The sequence below is a fragment of the Oncorhynchus masou genome, chromosome 11 (genome assembly GCF_036934945.1).
Source record: "Oncorhynchus masou masou isolate Uvic2021 chromosome 11, UVic_Omas_1.1, whole genome shotgun sequence".
Classification (NCBI taxonomy): domain Eukaryota; kingdom Metazoa; phylum Chordata; class Actinopteri; order Salmoniformes; family Salmonidae; genus Oncorhynchus; species Oncorhynchus masou.
This window is the reverse complement of record NC_088222.1, coordinates 50,548,468-50,573,780: the sequence shown is the minus strand read 5'-3', so window position 1 is coordinate 50,573,780 and position 25,313 is coordinate 50,548,468. Positions and strand designations below refer to the sequence as shown.

Genomic DNA, 25,313 nt, shown 5'->3' with positions numbered 1-25,313 from the left:
TTTACAGCCAGTCTATCAGGCTTCCAAAGGTTTCTATGCATGTAGCCAGGTAATTCAGATCATAAATACCCGGAGTCGGGTCTAGACAGGTTTAGAATAACCTTGGGCCATTTTTTGGTAGCTGTGTAAATATCTGTCGGGAAATAAGTCTACTGACGGTAACTCTTGCAGCCAGATTTATAGCATAATTCATTGCTACATTTTGCTTTACAAGGACATAGTTTCTTGTCCAACGATAGAAATGTATTTATATGGCCGATGATTATGGGGGAAAAGTGAATTGTAGGCACACCGAGACTTTCCATACGGGAGCAATGATGATGTTATGAGACACTGACAGTCGGTGCTTTACCTTTCATTGCTCCCAAGAGATAGTTAGGAGTGGAGGGACACTCAAAGTGCCCAATGTGATATCCTGGTGAGTTGGATTATAACATGTCATTCTCCCTCTCCCTTTTTAGTGTCCCAGGCAGGAAGGCTAGGGCCCTCTACGCCTGCAAGGCGGAGCACATCTCTGAGCTCTCGTTCATCGCAGGGACCATCTTTGAAAATGGTGAGTATGGACCACTGTGACTGTTATCTAAGGGACAAATGTGGGATGGTATTATTCTAAAACCTTACATTGATTGGTCAGAGGAGAAATGAACCGTGGGTTTTCGGCTGGCCTGCAATGTGAGTATTCCTCCCTCCTCTTCTTCATCCTCCCTGGTACCAGTGTGTGGTGGTGGAGGAGCAGCAGCAAGGAGGCTTGTCATTACGTTGCCTTACCTTTGTTTTATCTTCTACAGGGATGAATCTGATCCTAGCCAGGCTTCCAGGGTCCAGTGATCCACTCGTACCTTATCTTAATCGTCCCGCAACCACAGCCTTATTTACACTGACTCACGCCTCTGTCTTAATTTCCCCCCCCCCAATTGTTCTTATGAAAACCACATTAAAATAATATCAAAGCTAGCTGAGGAGAAATGTGCCTCTCACCAATTAGAATGACATTTACCGTAGACAGAGCTGCAATTTGAGCGAGTAGGGTTATAGATGAAAATAGTTATTTTGATTTTCTGAAATACACTGTGTGAATGTCAAAACCCAGTGTAGCCTGTCTTCACAGGTCTCTCAGTACCAGAAGGATTATAATGTATTTCTGGTTGTGTCCAGGGTCTTATGCTTAGGGAACAGCAGAGTTTAGCAGCGTGGGAATCAGCCACACACCCACCCAGGTTGCTGAGGTGCAGGAAGAAAGATGAAAAAAAAAATGATTGAATGAGGCCCTGGTCAAAAGTAGTGCACTATATAGGGCAGGGGTTGGCAACAGGCAACAATAAATAAAAATGAATTTAATTTAGTAAATCTGTTCACCAAGTATTCCTACAAATAAAAATAGATATGTGATCGTGTTTCAATGTAATCAAGGTATGAAATTGTTATTTTCAAATACAAATACATATGTTCCGGCCCCCCGACAAAAATTGTCCCGCGGCTGAATCTAGTTGCCTACCCCTGATATTGGGAATAGGGTCCCATTTGGGGCACACCCTAGGTCCATAGCTCCTGGGAGGGTTTGCCGAAGCCTTCCTAGCTACAGTTCCTAGCTACCAAAACAACACTAAGGGCTCTATTCAATCCGTATCGTGGAAATTCCACATTACAGTGTGATTGAAATGTAAAGGCAATGTTCCCACATTAGCAGTGACTGCATTCACAGCAAACGCTGCAGATGTCGGCTCAATAGGAAATTACTTTTACATTTCTGTAACTCTTCAGCGATACATATTGAATAGAGCCCTATGTTATTCAAGACCTAATCGAGAGTTTACAAATTCATTTGTCTGCAAAAGTTCTCTTAACTCTGAATAACCTGTCATTTATCAGTCCCTATATTTGATTTGTTCAAAATGTTTTTGAAAAAAAATATATAGAAAACACAGGCTAAATGGACAGACATTTACAATTTGAATTACCCCTTTAAGTACTTTAAGTTGTCATTTCAATGACCCCTTATGTAAATTCTATCTATAGCCAGCCCGATATGGCTCTTCAGGTTTCACACATCATACTAGCTTGGGTTATTTCAGGAAGAGGGTGGCTTGGGGTCTCAGTGCTGCTAGGGGTCACAGTTGTACACTGGGGTCTTGTTCATCCTATACCGCCTTCACAAAAAGGTACGCAGCGCTGTGTGTTGCCCCATCTCCCGTTCTTCCCAAAGCCACCAGAGTGCAACCATCCCAGCTGTCAGTAGCCACTCACCATATGGATCTCTGCTTTCAAATGGGGACTATCTAAATGTTGAATAACGCATGGCAGTTAACTGTTGAGAACAGCTAAGCTATGTGCATCTGTCTCTGGTCCCTCAGTTCATCCCTCGAGGGAGCCTGGCTGGCTGGAAGGCATCCTAGATGGCAGGAAGGGCCTGATTCCAGAGAACTACGTGGAGTTTCTGTAGCCCTGGACCAGGACTGTACTGGACTGGGGAGACCACGCAGTTGCACTGTGCCCCTACAACTTATTGGAAGAGTCTGGAGCACAGAGCGCTTCCTGCTGTGCATGGTCATGAGCCTGGAATTCAGCAGCAGACTGATGTGTGCGCGTGCGTGCATGCATGAGATGCATTGAGTTGTTGCGAAGTAGGCTCATTCCCATATTCAGACAGTCCTTGTGTCATTAAAATGCACTGCCACTTCTTTTAGCGTCTTCTATTATCAGTTGGGAGGGACTTCGGAAGATATTTTAGTTTTGGGATACGAAAAGGGGAAAAGTTCACTCTGCAGCCCTACTTCTCTTCCAGTGTACAGTACGGTCTGTAGGAATGAAGATGATTGTGTAGGGAGCTTTCATCTCTAAACAATGGGGAGTGTTTTTCAGTGAATACTGCTATAAATGTGAGCACTTGCTGCCTTGCCCGGTATTCCCCTAGACAAGACAGAACACAACTGCTGTTTACCTACCTGCACATTATAGAGGTGGGAGCATCCTGAATGTCTTTACTCCCTGTTCGACAGATTTTGTAATAGCAATTTTTTTTGCTCAGAACTACTAGGTGAAATTGTCTCGATAAACCTGGAAAGGAAGTTAACCGAATTGTTTTCATTTAGGACAATAACAATTTTTTTGTATTTTTTTCTTTCATTTCTTAACATGTATATAAATGGGGAGTGTTATGTGAAAATAGACTACTTTGTTCATATGTAAGCCTTGTATTTATAATAATTTTCAAAGATGAGATCCTGAACTGTATTCTTTTGGGGTGTAATAACATTTGTAAATACATGACATTTGATAAGATCACATTTTTTAACTAGCAAATTTTATATTTTGTATTGTAGCATACTAAGTTAATTTTAGCATCTCAGTTGCTAAATTTGTCGTCATTTGGTTCATGGCCATTGGGAGCCTTAATATTCTTTCTGTTCAAATAAATCATGAACAAGGTTGTACAGAATTTCATCTATTAAAGATAAACAAACTGGCAGTGCTGTCCTAGTTTCTTCAAGTCTCGCTGCCTTGGATTTTATAGACCTGTTCTGAGTAATACTAACCCTACTTCATACAATGGGTGGGTACAACAATGGTTAAAAAACACATTCCAGCCGGCGTCTACTCAACAAGTTACCACCAGCGAAATCTATGACGTTGAAATGCCTATTTACTCTGTTCCATCTGATTGCGCATATTGTCTCATCATCCCAGCCAGGCAATTTATATACTAGATCTACACTGTAAAAAGCATCTAGACATTATCACCCATTTCTTTTAGACAAGCATTTGATTTTCAGGAGATTTGTATTAACATTGCTGTCTGTCTCGCTGACATGTGCAACATTGTTTCAATATTGAAAATTGATCTCCAGCTGTCGCAAGACACACCTGGGCCATATTCATTAGGCACCAAACAGAACAAAACGGACTTTGGGCTTGATTCAATAACACGATTGAAATGTAAAGGTAATTTTCAACTGAGCTGACATATGCAGCATTTACGGGGAATGCAGTCTCTGTGAACGCCTTTAAATTTCAATCGTGCTATACCGAAGATCTTCCTCGATATGGTTTGAATCAAGCCCTAAAACAGGGAGGGGCCACCTGAAGATGTTCAATAGGAACCCCCCCCAAAAAAGAAAATTGTTGGGTTGCAAAATGTTGATACATTGTGCCCAACTAAATATGACAGAATAGGATTGTGATTACAGAGCTGGCTGAGATAAAAGCGACACTTCACCGGAATAAAACATTTACCTCATAATGGACGTTGTCCCTGTTAGCATGCACATCCTATCAATGACCTCAGACTTCAAACAAGCTATTTTAGCAATGTATGGTGCGTTCAAGAGAGCTAGGAAGGGGGGGTGTTGGATAACCATTCAAAACCATTGGAGATGGTTATTCCAAGTACCCAGTTGTCTTGAAAGCACCAGTAATTCCTTAAACACAGAGGATAGGCTTACGGTCATTTCTCTAGTGGTGAACAGGTTCCCAGCCCCAGAAGGTTTTGACAGGGAGTCAAAATATTTTCATATTCAGTGATATGGAAATTGTACTTTTTTCCAGCTCTTTTTGACTTTTATGTACATCTGACACATTTGATGTCATCCAGCACAGTTAAGAAAAAATTGTCATCCATCAAGACATATTTGGAGACCTTAGAAATGACTTGTGAATGAGAAACCCTTTATTTTAGATTTATATGGAGAAACAACTGATAACCATCGGAGGTCATGAAGCGAAGCTAGAGCACCCAACCAAAGAACTACACAGATATTTTAGTCAGGAGAAAATATTGACATTGACTACAGAAGGTGTAATACAGAGGTAATACATATATATATATATTTAAACAAATACACAACATATATTCTTTACATTGGATTACATTTACAGAATTGAAATACGAACAACAGACTTTAATGAAAGCCATATACCAGTGAAATATGATCTGCCCTTAATCTTTAAAGATAATATTTGTATGTATTTTATACAGAAAATAGACTTTCTCAACTAGTATGAAGTTGAAACGAGGTAGTGAATGAACATTATAGATTATTTTAGGCAGTTTGTGGTGCGTAGACCAGGAAATGAGGAAAGTCAAAGACTGAGTGACAACCTTCCTCATTTTCTATTCATTATGAAACGTGGTAGTGCAAATTCTCTCCGGTAGATTACGTTCAAACACAGTTTTTACCTAAAAAAAACAATTAAAAAGAAAAAACATTCGACGCGACTGGTTAATTCTCACAGCAATATACGAAAGACCAAAGCCTAGACCATTACAAAATATTTTAAAATAAAATAATAAGCACTATAATTGGATAATAAGTGCCACTGTAAATGTAACTGCTCGAATACTTATGTTCTCTCTGCTTTGGTCACTCTGTTGTACTATACAAAATATACTCCAGTCCCTCTTCCCCTCCCAATACCCTGATTTTCTAATTTCCTAAAACACAGTGCTTTCATAGTCTTTCCCATTGATTTATATAATTTATAGTTACTTACAAGTCAGACATGTTTTAACACTGTCTAAGTACATATGCAATACATCCATCTTTGTCAAACACAAACCAACAAACAGAAAAATAAAATAATGACCGTCTTACTCATCCAATGTACAAAAATATTGAGTAGAATTATTCATATCAAAGAGGATCAAACTGATATTGAAAATATTGTATTTTTTTAAAAGAAACCCATTTTCTAAAGCATTGATAGTTAAGTTGTCCTGAATTTAAACCCAATTTTTATGGCTCTTGGTCTCCCTTTCTCAAGGCTTTAAGTCTAGCTTTTTTTTTTTTTTTTTTTTTTTTTTTTTTTTTTTTTTTTTTTTTTTTTTTTTTTTTTTTAAAGATAGGAATATACAGGTATGTAAAAATTCTGACAAAAGTTGTCATGAAACATGTTATAATCAACAAACTGCTTCACTTTCATGAGATATGTTATGCTACTGTATGTACATCTATGGCAATGCAGTGATCATTAGGATGTGATCAAGCTGGTTTGTCCAATTGAAAACCAGAACTGAGACAAAGTCCTCTGTAAAACTTGTATGAGAAAGTAAGCCAAAATATGTCAAACCCCCCCCCCCCCAGAATCCATGATAGACACATACATGGAACACATACAGAGAGGATCATCAGGGGATCCGTCTCACATGGTCATTCCATCACCCTGACTGAGAAGAATGGTTGAGCTAGTCAGCCTACATGGCTACCATTTTGTGTTTGTTAACTAACCTGGCCTAATGATTATGAAGGAACTAACTTTGAATGAAACACAATTCTAATACCTTGTAGCAATGTTCCTGCACTTGCACTCCACAAGTCATTTTACTTGTATGTCCTTGGTTTTCACATGGCATAAGCTGGTGTGTGTGGTGAGTACATTAAAAGGAGATAATTACTTCTACACTATATATACAAACGTATGTGGACACCCCTTGAAATTAGTGGCTATTTCAGCCACACCCATTGCGGGCAGGTGTATAAAATCGAGCACACAGCCATGCGATCTCCATAGACAAACATCGGCAGAATGAATGGCCTTAGTGAAGAGCTGTGACTTTCACCGTGGCACCATCATAGGATCCCACCTTTCCGACAAGTCAGTTCGTCAAATTTCTGCCCTGCTTGAGCTGCCCCCGTTAAGTGCTGTTATTGTAAAGTGGAAACGTCTAGGAGCAACAACAGCTCAGCCTCAAAGTGGTAGGCCACACAAGCTCACAGAACGGGACCGCCATGTGCTGAGGTGCGTAAGCATCTGTCCTGGGCTGCAACACTCTCACTACAGTTCCTAGCTGCCTCTAGAAGCAACGTCAGCACAAGATCTTGTGAATAACAATCATTACTTCTACTCCCCGTTAGCTGGTGTAGTTACATTTTCTTTGCAATATTCCTTTCACAAATTAGCACTCTGAAGTATAGAATAATACAGTGCCTTGCAAAAGTACTCATCCCCCTTGGCATTTGTCCTATTTTGTTGCATTACAACCTGTAACTTAAATTGATTTTTATTTGGATTTCATCTAATGGACATACACAAAATAGTCAAAATTGGTGAACTGAAATGAAAATAAATAAGATCTGGTGCAACCAATTACTTTCAGAAGTCACATAATTAGTTAGATAAAGTCCACCTGTGTGCAATCTAAGTGGCACATGATCTGAGTAGATATACACCAGTTCTGAAAGGCCCCAGACTCTGCAACACCACTAAGCAAGGGGCACCACCAAGCACCATGAAGACCAAGGAGCTCTCCAAACAGGTCAGGGACAAAGTTGTGGAGACATACAGATCAGGGTTGGGTTATAAAAACATATCAGAAACTTTCAACATCCCACAGTGCACCATTAAATCCATTATTAAAAAATGGAAATAATATGGCACCACAACAAACCTGCCAAGAGAGGGCCACCCAGCAAAACTCATGGACCAGGCAATGAGGGCATTAATCAGAGGCAACAAAGAGCAAAGATAACCCTGAAGGAGCTGCAAAGTTCCACAGCGGAGATTGGAGTATCTGTCCATAGGACCACTTTAAGCCATATACTCCACAGAGCTGGGCTTTACAGAAGAGTGGCCAGAAAAAAGCAATTGCTTAAAGAAAAAAAATAAGCAAAAACGTTTGGTGTTCGCAATAGGCATATGGGAGACTCCCCAAACATATGGAAGAAGGTACTCTGGTCAGATGAGACTAAAATTGAGCTTTTTGGACATCAAGGAAAACGCTATGTCTGGTGCAAACCCAACACCTCACATCATCCCAAGAACACCATTCTGTGGGGATGTTTTTCATCAGCAGAGACTGGGAAATTGGTCAGAATTGAAGGAATGATGGATGGCGCTAAATACAGGGAAATTCTTGAAGGAAACCTGTTTCAGTCTTCCAGAGATTTGAGACTGGGACGGAGGTTCACCTTCCAGCAGCACAATGACCCTAAGCATACTGCTAAAGCAACACTCAAGTGGTTTAATGGAAAACATTTACATTTCTTGGAATGGCCTAGTCAAAGCCCAGACCTCAATCCAATTGAGAATCTGTGGTATGAGTTAAAGATTGCTGTAAACCAGCAGAAGTCATCCAACTTGAAGGAGCTGGAACAGTTTTGCCTTGAAAAATGGGCAAAATCCCAGTGGCTAGATGTGCCAAGCTTAGAGACATACCCCAAGAGACTGGGGTATGACTGGGGACTGTAATTGCTGCAAAAAGGTGGCTCTACAAAGCATTGATTTGGGGGTTGAATAGTTATGCACACTCCAGTTCAGTTTTTGTTGTTGTATTTCTTGTTTGCTTCACAATACAAAATATTTTGCCTCTTCAAAGTGGTAGGCATGTTGTGTAAATCAAATGATACAAACCCCCCCCAAATCTATTTTAATTCCCGGTTGTATGGCAACAAAATAGGAAAAATGCCAAGGGGGTGAAAACTTTCGCGAACCACTGTAACAATGTTATGTTAACTAATGTGAGAGGACGGCTAAATAAATTCTGTGTAACAATTACACAGTTCTGCTGTTTTTCCATTTCATATTTTGAATAAAAATTGAGAAATTGCAGTTTGGCACTAGAATAATACATACAGGTGACTTTTAAACCATCATGACGATGCAAAATGCAATATCATCATGATGATGTGGCAAGTGACACGTTGCTTCTTGAAAATCCTACATCTTGAAAACTTGACTGGTGACAAACTTGACTGGTAACATTTTTGGACTGTTTCAACAGTAGACCAATGAAACAAATATCACTTGAGTGGATTTTTCTTTTAAGCATGGGCAATTTAACAATTTGTTTGCAACTCCCAGAGAATAGTGACTGTGCGTATGCTCTCTAAAATTCAGCTTGACGGATCATATAAAAATAGATACATACGTTTTAATATCATATGAACAAACAAACGTGTTCAGGCAGTTTCCTTTTTGCCCTCTCTCACTCACATATACACACCAATCATATGATCATTAGCCAATTCTGCAAACTCCCATCCCATCTCCCTAGCCCAATGCTGCCATTTTCATTTAACTCGCAAATCATGCATGGATGGTTTTAAGATGGAGTCTTGATTTTATCATGAAGACATGATTTATCATGAAGTTGATCTGATCTTTTTTTCTTTGTTACTGTTGAATTATGATATACTACTGGGTTTCCCAAACTCGGTCCTGGGGTCCCCCTGGGTGCACATTTTGTTTTTTTGCTCTAGCACTACACCGCTGATTGGAATAGTCAAAGCTTCATGATGAGTTGGTTATTTGAACCAGCTGTGTATTCCTAGGGCAAAAAACTAAACTTTGACCCAGGGGGGCCCATTAATGACTTTGGGGAACCCTGATATACTGTCTGTGACACGCTCAGACATGGGCAGGAACCTTCTATTCAACCTAATGTTTGAGCATAACAACTGCTGAAAGGTTGCGGAGAATGGAATTGAACATATTGTTGGTTTTATTAGTTACTGTACACTTCACTTCTGGGGATCATTTAACTGCAGGGATCATTTAACTACACATTTTAGAAAATAAACATGGCTGCTTAGAAAGAGAACAGACACAAATACATACAAAGGTGTTTATATTAAATTCCTATGCAAAATACTTGCATTTGACAGTTTGAGAAAAATGGCTATGGAAAGCTTGTAAAGCTAAAAAAAAGGCACGTTTTCCCTTTTCTGATATTCTTGCGTAAACGTTTCAGCGGTCTGTGCATGCATTAAATCAATAGAAAATATCCCTCTCTTTTTGTTGTTAAAATTTGATTCCTCCAATCTCACAATGATCAAGTCTTTTGAAGTGATTCACGGTCTAAATGCGATTCCAGAAGAGTTGAATCCTTGTTTCATCCAGAAGGGTCAGTTAGTTTGTTGCCATGTCGCTCATGGTCAGTGTCAATCTTGCACTCTTGTTCTCTCTTTTTCACATTCTCTATCCACCCAAGTCCTCTGGGAACCGATTTGAGTGCACACTCTCACTACATTAATCCGTACTGGTAGGGGACCTGGCGGGACGTCTGCAGGGAAAACAGGTTTTAAGGCATTGTGTCATGGTTTAAGGCATGATGAAACAGAAGCGGCTTGACACTCCCATCTTTGAATTTTGGTATCTGGTTGCTGATGATCTCGGCCAGCATCTCAGGGAACTCCACACTAAGGGATTTATTCACAAAAGTGTAGAAGCAGATCTGCAGGAGGCCCCCCACCATCTGTGGAAACAACCAGGTATTTTTTTTAGAGGTCTTTCACTAAGAGCACAATGGCAACAACAGAATAACATGCCAGGGTGCGTAGCTACAGTTTGGTACAGCACACACTATGTCAAACCACTCCTTGATGCCATGATGAACAACTTTGATATTGATAGCATAGCTGGAAAATTAAGCTTGTAATACATTCCAACTGTCTCATCTCTAACTCAAGAGGTTCACAAATACACACACACACACAAAAAACAGTCTTGCTTGCTCTTAATACATATTGGATATCTAACAGGTATTCAAGTCACACTCTTCCAGACTTGACTCCCTGATATAAGGTATTGGTATGCTGACGAGTAGAAGAGGTGATGAGTATGCATGTACGCTCATTCATTTAATTTTCTTTGTGTTTATTAAGCCAGGATAGTCCTGGTTTCCATAACTACCTGGAAAACGTCGGCAAGTGTTGCTGAATGCTGTTGTGTGGCTGTGGGAGCAGGTGGGCTCAAACTCACCTCCTGCATGGAGTCCAGTAACTTAGTGAGTTGGTAGAACCTCTGCCAGTTTTGGCTGGAGTTCTCTTCCCGCTTGACGATGGCCTTCCCCAGCTCCTTGATGTAGGTCATGCGGATCTCATCAAACACAGCCTGGCTCTTCAATCCATCCTTTGGTACTGTGGGGGGGGGAACAAGCAAGGGAGGGGTTCAAGTAGACATAACATCTTACTCATCGTGCATGGTTTGGTTTAGTAGGCAATGTACGTCCTATACGTCCGTATAGTCCTCACGTCTCCGTCGTAAAAAAAAAGGCATAATAAAGAGTTTCGGATGTCAAGGACGCAACCTCACTCAGTCAACCAATATTCACACAATAGAAATTCGGACATTCAGTTAGGTTAGGCCAGGAAGGAGTCTTTCAGTTTTTACCCAAAGAGTCTCCAAGTCTGAAAACTGCCCGTAATCCTGCCACTAACATCTCACCACTACAGTCTCATAGAAACCACCCTCTGTCCCATCACAACCACACTTAGGTATATGGAAAATATGCAAAACCACAGGTAACAATGGGTTTTATGAGGCCCCATTCTTCCCTGATGAGAGCCAGATGAAGTATCTACCCTGGACTGAAGGGTTCTGGGATCTTGGACTTGGGCCCAGGCAAAACTGCACTCAATGGACAAGAGATTATGCAAAACAACACAGGAGGTAAAAGGTAAAATACTCTCCAATTGTCTTATCAGATGAGAGATACAAACTGGCTTTCCCCTGTATACTTTTCTGGTTTGGATGTAGCTAGTGATGTCTTTTTTCAAACATGAAAGAGAAGGATTTTATACCTCCAGTCTAGAATAACTGACAAATGACTATTCGGATCACGGTTTTGAGTCACGGATCGGATCATTTTTTTCGGATCAGCCCCCCACCCCCAAAAAGTGAGACAAATATAACTTTGTTTTCCATTTATTACTTAAAGAACACTTAAAGCAAGAAACTTTTCAATATTTAAATCAAATCTTAAAATAAAATATTCATTGTGCAATTGTTAAATTAAAGTGCAATATGAGACATGATACCTTTGAACAATAGTGAATGAAATCCTTGTTTTCAGAGGTAGGATCATGGACACAGACGTTGCAGTTCCAGTGCTCAATAGGGTTGTAACCATTTGAGGGGTTTGAGCGCCTGGAGGACCTCCTCTGCCACTTTCACGTCATTGTCAGACAAGGTGACGATGTCTTCATTTTTTTTTCAGGGTGTTGTCTGTCAGTGCAGCGTATACAGCTGTCTGCTGCTCAAGATAGAGCTCCAACATGTCATCTTGTTGTGACATCGTGTATGAGCTTGTGGGTCGGTAGCTGTAGCATTTCTTGCTTGGTCTTAAGCACATGAGCGGCTGTTGTGCTCCGGTGGAAAAATAAACCACCTTCCTGATCCTCCCAAAGAGGTGGTCCATCTGGTACACTGAGATTCCGCTTCAGGATGCTAAATTGATCACATGTGCAAAGCAAGCTACCTGTGGCACCAGTCCAGCTTCTATCACTGCACTTACTTGGTTCTTGGCATTATCTGTGGTGGTTGGGATATTGCTATTGGGCCTCTCTAGCTTCCACTCTGCTCCTGGCAGTTCCTGCGCCAGATTTGTCCCTGTGTGACTCTCATAGGAGGGGGCGTGTCTGTAGCACCGGACTTGGCATCTGCCACTCCTCTGTGGTGTACTGAGCAGTCACAGTCATGTAGCTTTCCGTTGCCCTGGAGGTCCACCCGTCTATGGTGAGGGCAACAGAGGATGCCCTGGATAATTATTTGACAATTTTGATGTTTTCCTTTTCATAAAGATCTGGCACAATCTTCATACTGAAGTGGTTGCGCGAGGGGATTTCGTAGCATGGCTCAAGCACTTTCACCATATTTTTAAACCCTTTGTTTTCTACAACAGAGTATGGCCTCATGTCTGCAGTGATAAACATCCCAATAGATTTGATGATGGCTTTAGCCTGGTCTGATTCTGCAGCAAAGGGCTGCTTAAATGCTGTGGTGAGAAGTTATGTTCTCTTGGCTGAGTTGGCTCCAGTCACTGACACACCAGGGTGATGACGCTTTAAATGTGTGACCATGCTCTATGTATTTCCATGATCATACGGCTTTGTTGTGGCACAATGCCTACACACCGTAATGGTGTTGTCCACCCCCTTTCTTTCGTCATCATATTTGACAGGGAAGCCAAAATGCTTCCATACATGAGACTTAAATGAAGTGGGAGGCTTTTCCAGTTCTTCAGCTCCTCCGCTAGCCATGTCTGTCACTGCTCTTTTGTCTTCTTTGCTTTTTGCAACGCAAGCTTCCAGGATAGATTTGTTGGGATTCAACATGCCCCGTTCACGTGAACAGTACACACAACTTCAGGCTTCAGAGTAAAACACAGCACGCATCTGTCTTTATCTTTTCACTGCAACTCTGCATCGGCAGTAAAACTGCATTTCATACACTGATGGTTAAACTTTGCAATTGATCCGCGGTTTATGGATCAACTCCGGTCCGTTACACCACTACTATTTACAATACTAACAGGAGAGAGGACTGTAGGTCTATAATAGCAGGCAATACGTCTACATCGATCAAAAGTGGTCGCCTGGCGTATTTCTTTTACCTTTCTAGTTGGAATTCTGTTGATAACATTATCGATGAGACAATCAAAATAAAACACTTGAAAACGTGTACATTCTGTCCTGGTTGGAAATAAAAACAAGGAAGATTGCTCATTGGTTTAAAAAGAAAAAGCACAGCTCTGCATGTAAATGTAATTTTCATTTCCTTAGGAAGCAATCAAAACACACTAAGTGTGTGCGCTTTCCAAAACCACTCATTTTGAGTAATTTGAAAGGCATAAAATCCTTTTTTTCCTCCAGTCAACAATGTTGCAATAAATAGTATCTTCTGCTTAAATATGGTTTTGTAATGGCTTGTCACGCTGGGAGTTTTTTCCCCCCTCCTGAGGCCTCATTTGTACAAAGCTCATTCAAAAGCTTCAGTTTGTCTGGTTTCCCTCCTCTTTTTCTTTTCTCCACTTATTTTTAAATACATCTGAGAAGTCAAGAAAATGTGTTCTGCTTTTCCCCAGCAAACTGCATCAGACGGCCATAAATTAATCCATAGATTAAAACACTTATTCATTATGTTATTTAAGATTTGAAATGTAAATATGTGTTATACCTGTGCTGAGCAGCAGCAGGACTTTCATACACAGGTACTCGTCGTAGGACACCTGCAACCTCACAAACTCAGTGGAGATCTTCAGCATCTGCTCACACTGGTCGGTCATATAGGGCAGCTTCATCCTCTCACTGAGACACACATACACACAAAGTGACAGTTATAATCAGACCAACACCCCGTTTCACTCTCTGCAATTCACATAGTGTATAATGACAGTGACAGTTATGCCTATAATACTGCTGAAGATACAGAGTGTTGTGAACCTGGGCTAAGAAATCAGCCCTAATAGAATGTACAGGATTTCCCCACCCAAGTCTACACCCCACTTGGATTTATTCCCATTTTATTGTGTTACAAAGTGGGATTAAAATGGATTTTTTTTTTCCATTTTTTGTCAATGACCTACACAAAATACACTAATGTCAAAGTGTAAGACCATTTGTACTTTTTTTTTAAATGAAATGAAGAATAAAACACTAATAGAACTTGATTAGGTAAGTGTTCACCCCCTGAGTCAATACATGTTAGAAACACCTTTGGCAGTCTTCTTGGGAAAAGAGCTTTCTCTGCACACCTGTATGGTGCAATATTTTCTCAATATTCTTTTCAAAATTCTTCAAGCTGTCAAGTTGTTGGGATTCATGGCTAGACAGCAATCTTCTATTCTTATCATAGATTTTCATGCAGATTTAAGTCAACACTCAGGAAGATTCACTGGCTTCTCGGTAAGCAACTTCACTCTAGATCTGGCTTTTGTGTTTAATGTTATTATCTTGCTGAAAGGTGAATTCCTTTCCCAGTGTCTGGTGTAAAGCAAACTGAAGCAGGTTTTCCTTTAGAATTTTGCCTGCGCTTAGCTCCATCTGGTTTCTTTTCATCCTGAAAAACTCCCCAGTCTTTGCCGATGTCAAGCATACCCATACCATGATGCAGCCTCCACCATACTTGAAAATGAGGAGGCAGTTACTCAGTTATGTATTGTGTTTTCCCTAAACATAAGGCTTTGCATTTAGGCCAAAAAGTGTATTCCTTTGACATGTTTTTTGTTTGTTGTTGCAGTATTACTGTAGTGTCTTGTTGTTTGGAATATTTGTATTCTATATATTTGTATTCTTTCCACTCTGTAATTTATGTCATTGATCCATCCTCAGTTTTCTCCCATCACGGCCATTGAACTCTGTAGCTGGTTTAAAATCACCAATGGCCTCATGGTAACATCCCTAAGCAGTTTCCTTCCTGTCCTGCAGCTCATTTCAGAAAAACGACTGCATCTGATGTGTCTGGATGATTTAATACTTCATCCACAGCAGAATTATTAACTTAATGACTAAAGACATTATATGTCTGATTTGTTATTATTACCCATCTACCAATTACTGACCTTTTTTATGAGACTTCCCTGGTCTTTGTAGTTGAATCTGTGCTTGAAATGCAATACTTGACTGAGGGACTTACAGATGTTATGTTATGTATGGGGGAATGAGGAAGGGGTAGTCATTCAAAAATCATGTCACACAGAGTGTGTCCATATAACGTATGTGATTTGTTAACACAAATGTTTACTTCTTAACTATTTTAGGCTGGCCTAATCAAAGGGGGTGAATACTTATGCAACAACTATATTTTAGTTATTTAATTTTTATTAATTTATATATAGAATTATCTTTTCACTTTGACATGGAGTATTGTGTAGATCAATGGACACATTTAAATATATATATATTATATTATATATATATATATATTTCAATCTAACATTGTAATGCAACAAAAGGTGAAAAACGTTCAAGGGGGTGTAGACTTTTGGTAGACCTACATTTTTCATTCCAGCAATATAGCTTTCCTTCGCTCCCTCCAGAAAGGCTCTGCTTGAACTAGTTATCTATAGAAATCCATCCACCAACCAGGCTACCTTTCTCATCTCCAGAGCCCCCAGCCAGCTTCAGCCCTCCCAGGTGTCTCTGATGCTCTGGACTTACTCATTAATAACCAGGTCAGGGGCGAAGCACAGCATACCCCCGTTACACTGCTGGTAGGAGCGCCAGCCCAGGCCGAATGACATGAGGAACAGCCAGGAGCACTGCAGCAGTGTCATCTGATCATCCAGGTGAAGGTTCCGGAACCCTGCACGAACAGACAACACACAGAGCATTGTTCAGGATTGCAGTGTTGTTAGTGTTGGTCTTTTGAGTAATATAAACTCAGCAAAAAAAAATCTACGCCCCTTTTTCAGGACCCTGCCTTTCAAAGATAATTCGTAAAAATCCAAATAACTTCACAGATCTTCATTGTAAAGGGTTAAACACTGTTTCCCATGCTTGTTCAATGAACCATAAACAATTAATGAACATGCACATGTGGAACGGTCGTTAACAGCTTACAGACGGTAGGCAATTAAGGTCATAGTTACTCTGAAAAACACCAAAAGAAAGATGCCCAGGGTCCCTGCTCATCTGCTTGGACGTGCCTTAGGCACGCTGAAAGGAGGCATGAGGACTGCAGATGTGGCCAGGGCAATAAATTGCAATGTCCGTACTGTGAGACGCCTAAGACTACGCTATAGGGAGACAGGACGGACATCTGATCGTAGTGACCCCTCAAGCACTGAGATGCAGTGCCTTAGACCGCTGCGCCACTCAGGAGCCCCATAGAGACTAAGATCAGGCAGTGTAATTCCAATACACTGTATTGCAGCCATGTAGTGACCATGTAGAATGTGCAGCACACACTGATGCGACCAAGTAAAACTTTTACTCGCACAGCCAAGTCAAAGGGTCGCCAAATGTGACTAAATGGTTGCAGTCTGTAGCCCTGAAAGTGGCCTTTAATTGCAGTTCAATTGTCTCTCACTGTTGACACTTCAAAAGTGGAAGTGTTGAAAGTCTTTTCAGATCACATTTGCTTAACCACTCAGTGGTTATGTAAGATTTCTCCACAAGTCCTTCCCTTCCATGCTAGCTGGCTGCTGGGCGAGACCAAGGCAGAGAGTAAATACTTGGGGGCGATTACCAAACCATGTGCCTTCTTTCTCATAATTAGGGGCTGGGTGTCAACTCAATCCCATTCCATGATCGATAAAATAGAAAATCATGAGATGAATTGAAAATATTATAATTCATTTGAAAGTCATTGGATTGACTTGATTTAGACCTAGTTCATTTCCTGAATTCATTTGAGTTGAAACGGAATGGACCAAGCCTAGCCCATTATGGTTAGTCAAATTAGTGCTACAATGGTCCCTGCTGTCTATGGTCAGTGTTAATGGAGGTGTACCAGGTGGTCTTACCTGGTAGGGACTTGGCCCACTTGACAGCTGAAACGACCTGCTGTCCGCCCAACCTGTTGAGGGTGGTCATAAGGCGGGTGGAGGTGTCGGGGATGGTGCTGTCGTAGCCAGAGTAAATGGCCTCTGGCTCAATGGCTTTAAGCAGGGACAGCATGGTGGGCACCAGCTGGGGCATGGACTTTGGGATCAGGGTGCAGGCCCTTTTATCAGGTGCGGGAGCGTTTGTCTCTGTTGTGGCCTGCTGACCTTTAAATCGGATCAGCTTCTTGTTTTTCCTTGCTGCAAAGACCGAGAAGAGAGAGCGAGAGAATAGAGAGAAGAAAGCGCTAATCAGTCATTTTCTCTGTTAACCCATAACACTCTAAGCCCTGTCTAAGCCAGAGGAGGATGGTGGGGGGGTTCTACTAAGCTATATGAAAATGTTTTAAGAAGGTCATACCAAGGATCATTTAGCGATTTGATTTAGAATTTTAAGACTCCTTGAAGTATCAAAAAAAATTTGATTCAACAATTACTTTTCCCCTTACTGCTATTTGCCCATACAAATGCATTGAATAACAGATTCATTACATGGAACAGATAATCCCTCCCAAAAAATTCAAAAGGAAATGTGTTCTGTCCTATATCTAAGAGATATAAGAAAGATCAGGAAACATTTGTTATTTAAAAAAATAAAAAATAAAAGTAACCCCTTATTTTCAGGGGGATTGTTTTATTATGCTAATTTGATTTCCGCGGGGGGCGTGGACATCGACCTTAGAGGGTTACGGCTAGCTATTGTTTCCCACCTAACCTAGGTGGTGACAGTGTATAGACCACACATACCCTATTCATAACAAAAATATGCAGCCTATATGATGCTTTATCAGATTCCCTCAGCTACAATTTGTGCATAAAGGTAGGTCATCCACATTGTGTTACGCTTCAAAAGGGTACAGAGTTCAAGGTTTTATTCATTGAAACGAAGCAACTTACTTTGTGTATTTCTATGGGTCTTTAAAAAGAGCAGCACAACACAAAAAAAACACAATGTATTTTGGATTTGTTTAAAAACCTTGATCGATTTATCTTTTCTGTTACAATATGTGCTGAATGCCTCCGGTTGAGAGGGTTACCATCAAAAATTATGTATTTCCCCCCCTCCTTTTTTCATTTCCTCCATAAATGTTTCTATGGCAACTAAGAGCCTTTCTGGTACGTCCCCAGGTTTTGGTTGTCTGCTGATGCACCCGCATACGTCAATGTATTTTTTCCGCCCACTCTGATTCGTACATCTAAATCATTAACAATTTCATACCCTGCAGCACTGAATTAATGAACATATATAAATAACAAGAAGTGCATCAACGTGAACTATTGTCCATTACCATTTTTTTGTCTAAGTCCACAGTGGCAGAGTAGAGCTAACGTGAGCCTTCTATCTTTCTATGGCTCAGGGACATGAGAGGAACTGGGTCTGAGCGAATGATTGTTGTTGATCACTGGCTCTGACCCTTGTTTGAAACACTGGGCCAGAGATGATACATTAGGTTAGCTCATGTCAACATAAACTCTGGGAATCAAGGCACTCTACTGATTTATGTGAATCCAATACTAAATCCTACCCCTAATCACAACCTCTATAGGGAACAAAACATGTAAAGCCCTGCCTTTTAGAGAGAACACATTCTGAAAATGTCCTCTGATTAAACTTTGCTGAATAACTATGCTTGCCATAAAACTGTGTATATACACTACACTTCCACTTATATGGGAACAATATGAATGTGAATGTGTTGGTGCCACTTACCTTCCAGGTTCATCCCTGCTTGGAGACACTTGCGGAAGCGGCACGCCGGACAGTTCTTCCTGCGGATCCTGTCTATGATGCAGTCATTCCTCCCGGCACACAGATAGTTGTGTTGTCCTGGCGATGGAGGAATAAGGTAATTACTAGCAAGAGGGTTGAAGATGATTAGCCCAAGCACTACAGGTTGCCACCACACCAAACACCTGTCTGACTAAACCTGTCGGCCACATGACATAACAGTCAGCAGCCAACACTTAAGGTGACAGCTCGTTCACTTTCTGTGGTTGACACCCCTCCACGGCCAGCCAAAATAGTAGCCTAAGTTTTTTTAAACAGGGATGAATAGATTCACTTATTCTTTTTATACTCTGCCTATGATCTGGGTGTAATGCTTTTAGCTGTTGACAATGTGTCTGAATTCAGATTAGTAGTTTTAAATGAGTGGGGGTTGATTGTTTGACAGAGCCTGGATAATGTCAGCGGAACATATTCTTTTGCCAGATTAACAAATTCCTTGAGGTCATACTATAATATAAGCAACACGTAACCAACTCATCAGTGGTCCCTTACAACATTTCACTGTTTTAAAAAAAGGACCCAAGTTAATCTATTAATATACTGATAACACTTTAAAAACCAACTAATAAAGAATACTTATTAATGAAACCAAATGCTACAGGACAATCTTCCTATTGATGTGATATCTTTAAAAAAAAATGTTTTAAAATAATGTAGTCACATTTAGTGAAAGGTATTTGAAAATGTTTACAGAGGAACACAGCCAAAGCTCTGCAGAACAATGCCAACCTGGAACGTCAAATCCAGCTAACTGTAATGCAGTGCTAACTCAGCCTCGAAGTCAAAATTCTGTTCACAGTCCCCAAATCCAGAACAAATTCAAGAAAGCATACAGTATTATATAGAGCCCTTATTGCATGGAACTTCCTTCTATCTCATATTGCTCAAATAAACAGCAAACCTGGTTTCAAAACATAGATAAAACGGCACAACGCCTCTCCCCTATTTGACCTAGACAGTTTTTATGTATGCATTGATATGTAGGCTGTTTGCCTTTTTAAAAATGTATGTAGTTCTGTCCTTGAGCTGTTCTTGTCTATTGATGTTCTGTATTATGTTTCATGTGGACCCTAGAAAGACGAGCTGCTGATTTTGCAACAGCTAATGGGGATCCTAATAAAATACCAAATACCCCCAAAATTGGCTATATCACCAAAAACATGTCTGGTTATGAATTTAAGTTCAGGCACATGGTTAAAGAGAAATTTCAAAATATTTCACCTTCATATTCATCATCTCCAGCACCACCCTGACACCAACATATGTGAAAATGGCGCATTTCTATGTTTTGTAGAAAAAACAGAGTATGTGTTTCCAATGACATGGATGTGCATCATGTGATTTTAACCACTTATGATGATCATGAAATTGGAAACACATCTTACTGTTTTTTTCACTACAAAACATAGAAATGCGGAAATTTCACAAACACTACATGACCAAAAGTATGTGGACACCTGCTCAAACATCTCAAACATCTCATTCCAAAATCAAGGGCATTAATATGGAGTTGGTCCTCCACTTTGCTGCCACTCTTCTGGGAAGGCTTTCCACAAGATGTTGGAAAATTGCTGTGGGGACTTGCTTCTATTCAGCCACAAGAGCATTAGTGAGGTGGGGCGCTGATGTTGGGCGATCAGGCCTGGCTTGCAGTCGGCTTTCCAATTAATCTCAAAGGTGTTCGATGTGGTTGAGGTCAGGGCTCTGTGCAGGCCAGTCAAGTTCTTATACACCGATCTTGACAAACAATTTCTGTATGGACCTTGCTTTGTACACAAGGGCATTGTCATGCTGAAACAGGAAAGGGCCTTCCCCAAACTGTTGCCACAAAGTTGGAAGCACAGACTCGTCTAGAATGACATTGTATGCCGTAACGTTAAGATTTCCCTTCACAGGCACTAAGGGGCCTAGCCTGAACCACGAAAAACAGCCCCAGACTATTATTATTTACAGTTGGCACTATGCATTGGGGCAAGTAGCGTTCTCCTGGCACCCACCAAACTAGGATTCGTCCATTGGACTGCTAGATGGTGAGGTGTGATTCATCACTCCAGAGAACGAGTTACCACTGCTCCAGAGTCCAATGGTGGCGAGCTTTACACCACTCCAGCCGATACATGTTAAACTTAGGCTTGTGTGCGGCTGCACGGCCATGGAAACTCATTTCATGATGCTGCCGGTGAACAGTTTTTGTGCTGACGTTTGGAACTCTAGTGAGTGTTGCAACCGAGAACAGACGATTTTTATGCGCTACGCACTTCAGCACTCAACAGTCCCGTTCTGTGAGCTTGTCTGGCCTACCACTTTGTGGCTGAGCCATTGTTGCTCCTAGACCTTTCCACTTCACAATAACAGAACATACAGTTAACAGGGGCAATTTGACAAATTGACTTGTTGGAAAGATGGCATTCTATGACGGTTCCACGTTGAAAGTCACTGAGCTCTTCAGTAAGGCCATTCTACTGCCAATGTTTGTCTACGAAGATTGCATGGCTGTGTGCTAGATTTTGTACACCTATCAGCAACGTGAATTGCTGAAAAAGCCAAATCCAATCATTTGAAGAGGTGGCATTGTTCTAAAATTGACCCTAGAAATAGGACTGTTAGGATTAGGAGATCTGGAGAGACCGGGTCAGTCAATTACTAATATACTAATACTCTTAGTAAAAGTATTTATCTTCCATTCGCAATCTGTGGATTCTATCCGATTAGAAAGATTGAAATTGTAAGTTAAACATCACAGCATAGTTGAAAGATATGTGTTGTGTAGAAACCCGAAGTGGGTGGCCAGCAGAGATAGATGGGATGGGCTGAGGGAAGCTGAGGGTTGGGATGTGGAATTAGAGACAAGTCGGAGTGGAGTTTCTGTGTGGGAGATAGGCTGATGCCATGCAGGTGTTTGTACACATGCATATACACACACACACACACTCTCATTCAAATAAACACATACAAGAACACACACATACATGTAATAGTGCCAGACATGCACACAAACATATACAGTTGGCATTGTTGTTATGATTTTAGTTGTCCTTGATGTCCTTTGTTCAAAATGTATTATTTTGTTTTATTATAATTTTTTGCATTGTTATTTGCTGTTTTCTTTGGTCTTTTCCTTGTTTCTTTTTAGTTAATTATCTTGGTTGTTGGTGCATTGGGGGGGTTCTTTGGGGTGGGGAATGGAATTAATTGTATTTTTTATTTTTCTTCTTGGAGGGACGACTGTGGGAGGGGTCTCGAATGGTTGAGGGACAGCTATTGGGGAACAGTGGGGGGATCACGTTTTTGTCCTGGTGGTAGATCTGTCCATTGACCATTGCTTCTGTGTGTCGCTCTGAATGGGAATCTGTTGAATGACTGATATGATGTAGTTGTTGAGCGGCTTCACTGCAAGTATATTGTATGTTTCGGATAGTCAATAAATAAAATAATATAAAAAATAAAAATAATCATTTGCAGGGGTGTACACATACTTTTGTATATATAGCGTAAGAGCGTTGAAGAGTGAGGCTCAACTTCTCAGCTGTTTTGGTGCCCTGACTACTATGCCGTGAATAGCGTGAAGCGAGCCTGTGTACATGCGTAGACACTGTGTGTGACTTTGTGAGAGCGAAGTGTTGAATCTCGCTCTTCTCAATATCTCCGGTGCTGCCCGTGGCAACGTCATTTTGCCGAGTCTACCTTTAAGAAGAGAAATAGGTGGGGTTAAGCCATTTGTGGCTGTGGTAACTAGTGACAACTGCAGCCATGGGAACAGCAGCCATTGCAAACAGCAGTGCAAACAATCCACCCATAAACTAAACAAACAGTGCCAGCTGAATCCCAGAAGCATCCGCTCTCTAATCGCTTCGTCATACTATAGGCTAGTGAAGAGGACTTGGCTGGAGGTGCGAGGCTAGCCCTGTTTGCCAGGCTACCTCCAGTCCTACTAAGAACATCAGGATGAATGGAAATAGTGGGAGATGGAAGAGGGACGGGAACTCTTGTTGGAAGCAATTGCCATCCAAACATTACTTGGGTGTCCTGTTAGTAAGAGAGCTGCTGCGAGAATCCCAGGGGTACTAATTAATAAAAATGAAAGGCTGCAATGAGTCAATATGTTTTCAACCCCTTTGTTATGGCAAGCCTAAATAAGTTCATGAGTCAAACATTTCTTAAGAAGTCACATAAGAGTTATACTTAAACTAAATCTTTAATAGTGAGAGCTTTGCAATAGCGATGGCTGGTCGACGAATCACCGTTTCTGATGATCCGTTAAGAGCGGCGAGACAAAAGTACAACGGTCTTTTATAGCCAAGATTACACCTCTTTCAACCTACATGACGAACAACAGATATATAGAATGGGTCACAAGGTTAAGATTTGTATGAAAGATACCTATTATACATAGCAGACAGTATCTGCTGTGTCAACAGTTTTCATTGTATAGAGACCAGTGTCTGTCCCTCCGCCTCCAAACTGGAGCCATCTCTCCCTGGTACGGTATAGAACAGAAACATTAACTCATGCTCTGGAATGCTCTTTAGGTTTTATTACCCAAAAGACATGGCTAATCTCCTGTCAGTGTTATCTCCCAGAGGCCCATCCTCAGTAGAACACACACACACACAATAGTTAAGAATATTCTATTATGTTGAATAAAACAACCATGATGCAATTAAAGTATTATAACATAATCTTGCTACCATACCCCACACATACAATTCTCAGTTGAGCAGTGAATTTTAAACACAGATTAAACCACAAAGTCCAGGGAGGTTTTTCAGTGACTCAGGGGTGTGAATACTTACATACATGTACTTCTGTATTTCAATAAATGTGCTAAAATTTCTAAAAACATGTTTTTGATTTGTCATTATGGGGTATTGTGTGTAGATGGGTGTGAAAAAATAATATTTAATACATTTTGAATTCAGGCTGTAACAACAAAATGTGGAATAAGTCAAGGGGAGAATACTTTCTGAAGGCACTTGTTGGTATGATTGACCTTAAAAAAGATATATTGTATTGTCACTAATAACACACTTACATCACAAGAAAGGTAAGAAAAACAACCTTATTTTGATGGCTGCTTCTTGGATATAGGGGGCGCTATTTTAATTTTTGGATGAAAAAAGTTCCCGTTTTAAACAAGATATTTTGTCAAGAAAAGATGCTCGACTATGCATATAATTGACAGCTTTGGAAAGAAAACACTCTGACGTTTCCAAAACTGCAAAGATATTGTCTGTGAGTGCCACAGAACTGATGTTACAAGCGAAACCCAGATAAAAAATCCAATCAGGAAGTGCCGCATTTTTTGAATCCGCCTCATGCCAATGACTCCTTATATGGCTGTGAATGAGCTACGAATGAGCTTACGTTTTCCACGCATTCTCCAAGGTGTCTACAGCATTGTGACGTCTTTTTAGGCATTTCCATTGGAGAATGGCTGTAAGGGACCATATATAGCGAGTGGTCACATGGTGTCTCCCGGAGAAAATCTTGAAAATTTGAATGAGAAAATACTGAGGTAGCCATTTTTCCAATTGCTTCTTATGAGAAACCAATTGCCTCGTCGGATATATCATCGAATACATATGTTAAAAACACCTTGAGGATGGATCCTAAACAACGTTTGCCGTGTTTCTGTCGATATTATGGAGCAAATTTTGAAAAAAGTTTGGCGTTATAGTTGAAGTATTTTTCGGTCGATTTCTCAGCCAAGCAGGATGAACAAACGGGAGCTTTTTCGCCTACAAAAATATTATTTTTTGGAAAAAAGGAACATTTGCTATCTAACTGGGAGTCTCCTGAGTGAAAGCATCTGAAGTTCTTCAAAGGTAAATGATTTAATTTGGTTGCTTTTCTTATTTTCGTGAAAATGTTGCCTGCTGCCAGCAGAGCCTAGCATAGCATTATGCCATGATAAACTTACACAAATGCTTGTCTAGCGTTGGCTATAACGCATATTTTGAAAATCTGAGTTAACAAAAGGCTAAGCTTGTGTTTGAATATATTTATTTCATTTCATTTGCAATTTTCATGAATAGGAAAAGTTGCGTTATGCTAATGCATTTGAGGCTATGATTACGCTCCCGGATACGGGTTTGCTAGTCGCAAGAAGTTTATTTTTTGTGGAACTGAAAAAAGTAATAATTTAATACAGTTGAAATGTTTACAAATTAGATGCGTGAAAATGAAAACAACTTCTGAAAATGGACACTCGAATTATAGTGATACAGTGCATTCGGAAAGTATTCAGACCCCTCAACTTTTCCCACATTT

At 40.5% G+C, this 25,313-nt stretch overlaps 2 protein-coding genes across 5 annotated transcripts in view; one reads left to right on the top strand and one right to left on the bottom strand.

The window, feature by feature from the left end:
* The window catches only part of LOC135548803 (rho GTPase-activating protein 26-like), a 128,215-nt gene extending 124,749 nt beyond the window's left edge, over positions 1-3,466 (top strand). For both annotated transcript variants that reach the window (XM_064978738.1, XM_064978737.1), the window contains 2 exons: positions 462-553; positions 2,352-3,466. In XM_064978738.1, coding sequence (XP_064834810.1) covers positions 462-553; positions 2,352-2,440 — 181 coding nt within the window. In that variant the 3' untranslated portion in view covers positions 2,441-3,466. The remainder of the gene's footprint in view (positions 1-461; positions 554-2,351) is intronic.
* Positions 3,467-4,641: 1,175 nt separating this feature from the next.
* Positions 4,642-25,313, bottom strand: part of LOC135548802 (glucocorticoid receptor-like) — a 95,928-nt gene continuing 75,256 nt past the window's right edge. For all 3 annotated transcript variants that reach the window (XM_064978736.1, XM_064978734.1, XM_064978735.1), the window contains 6 exons: positions 18,966-19,082; positions 17,177-17,455; positions 15,870-16,014; positions 13,888-14,018; positions 10,693-10,850; positions 4,642-10,186 (listed from right to left, as the gene is read on the bottom strand). In XM_064978736.1, coding sequence (XP_064834808.1) covers positions 10,013-10,186; positions 10,693-10,850; positions 13,888-14,018; positions 15,870-16,014; positions 17,177-17,455; positions 18,966-19,082 — 1,004 coding nt within the window. In that variant the 3' untranslated portion in view covers positions 4,642-10,012. The remainder of the gene's footprint in view (positions 10,187-10,692; positions 10,851-13,887; positions 14,019-15,869; positions 16,015-17,176; positions 17,456-18,965; positions 19,083-25,313) is intronic.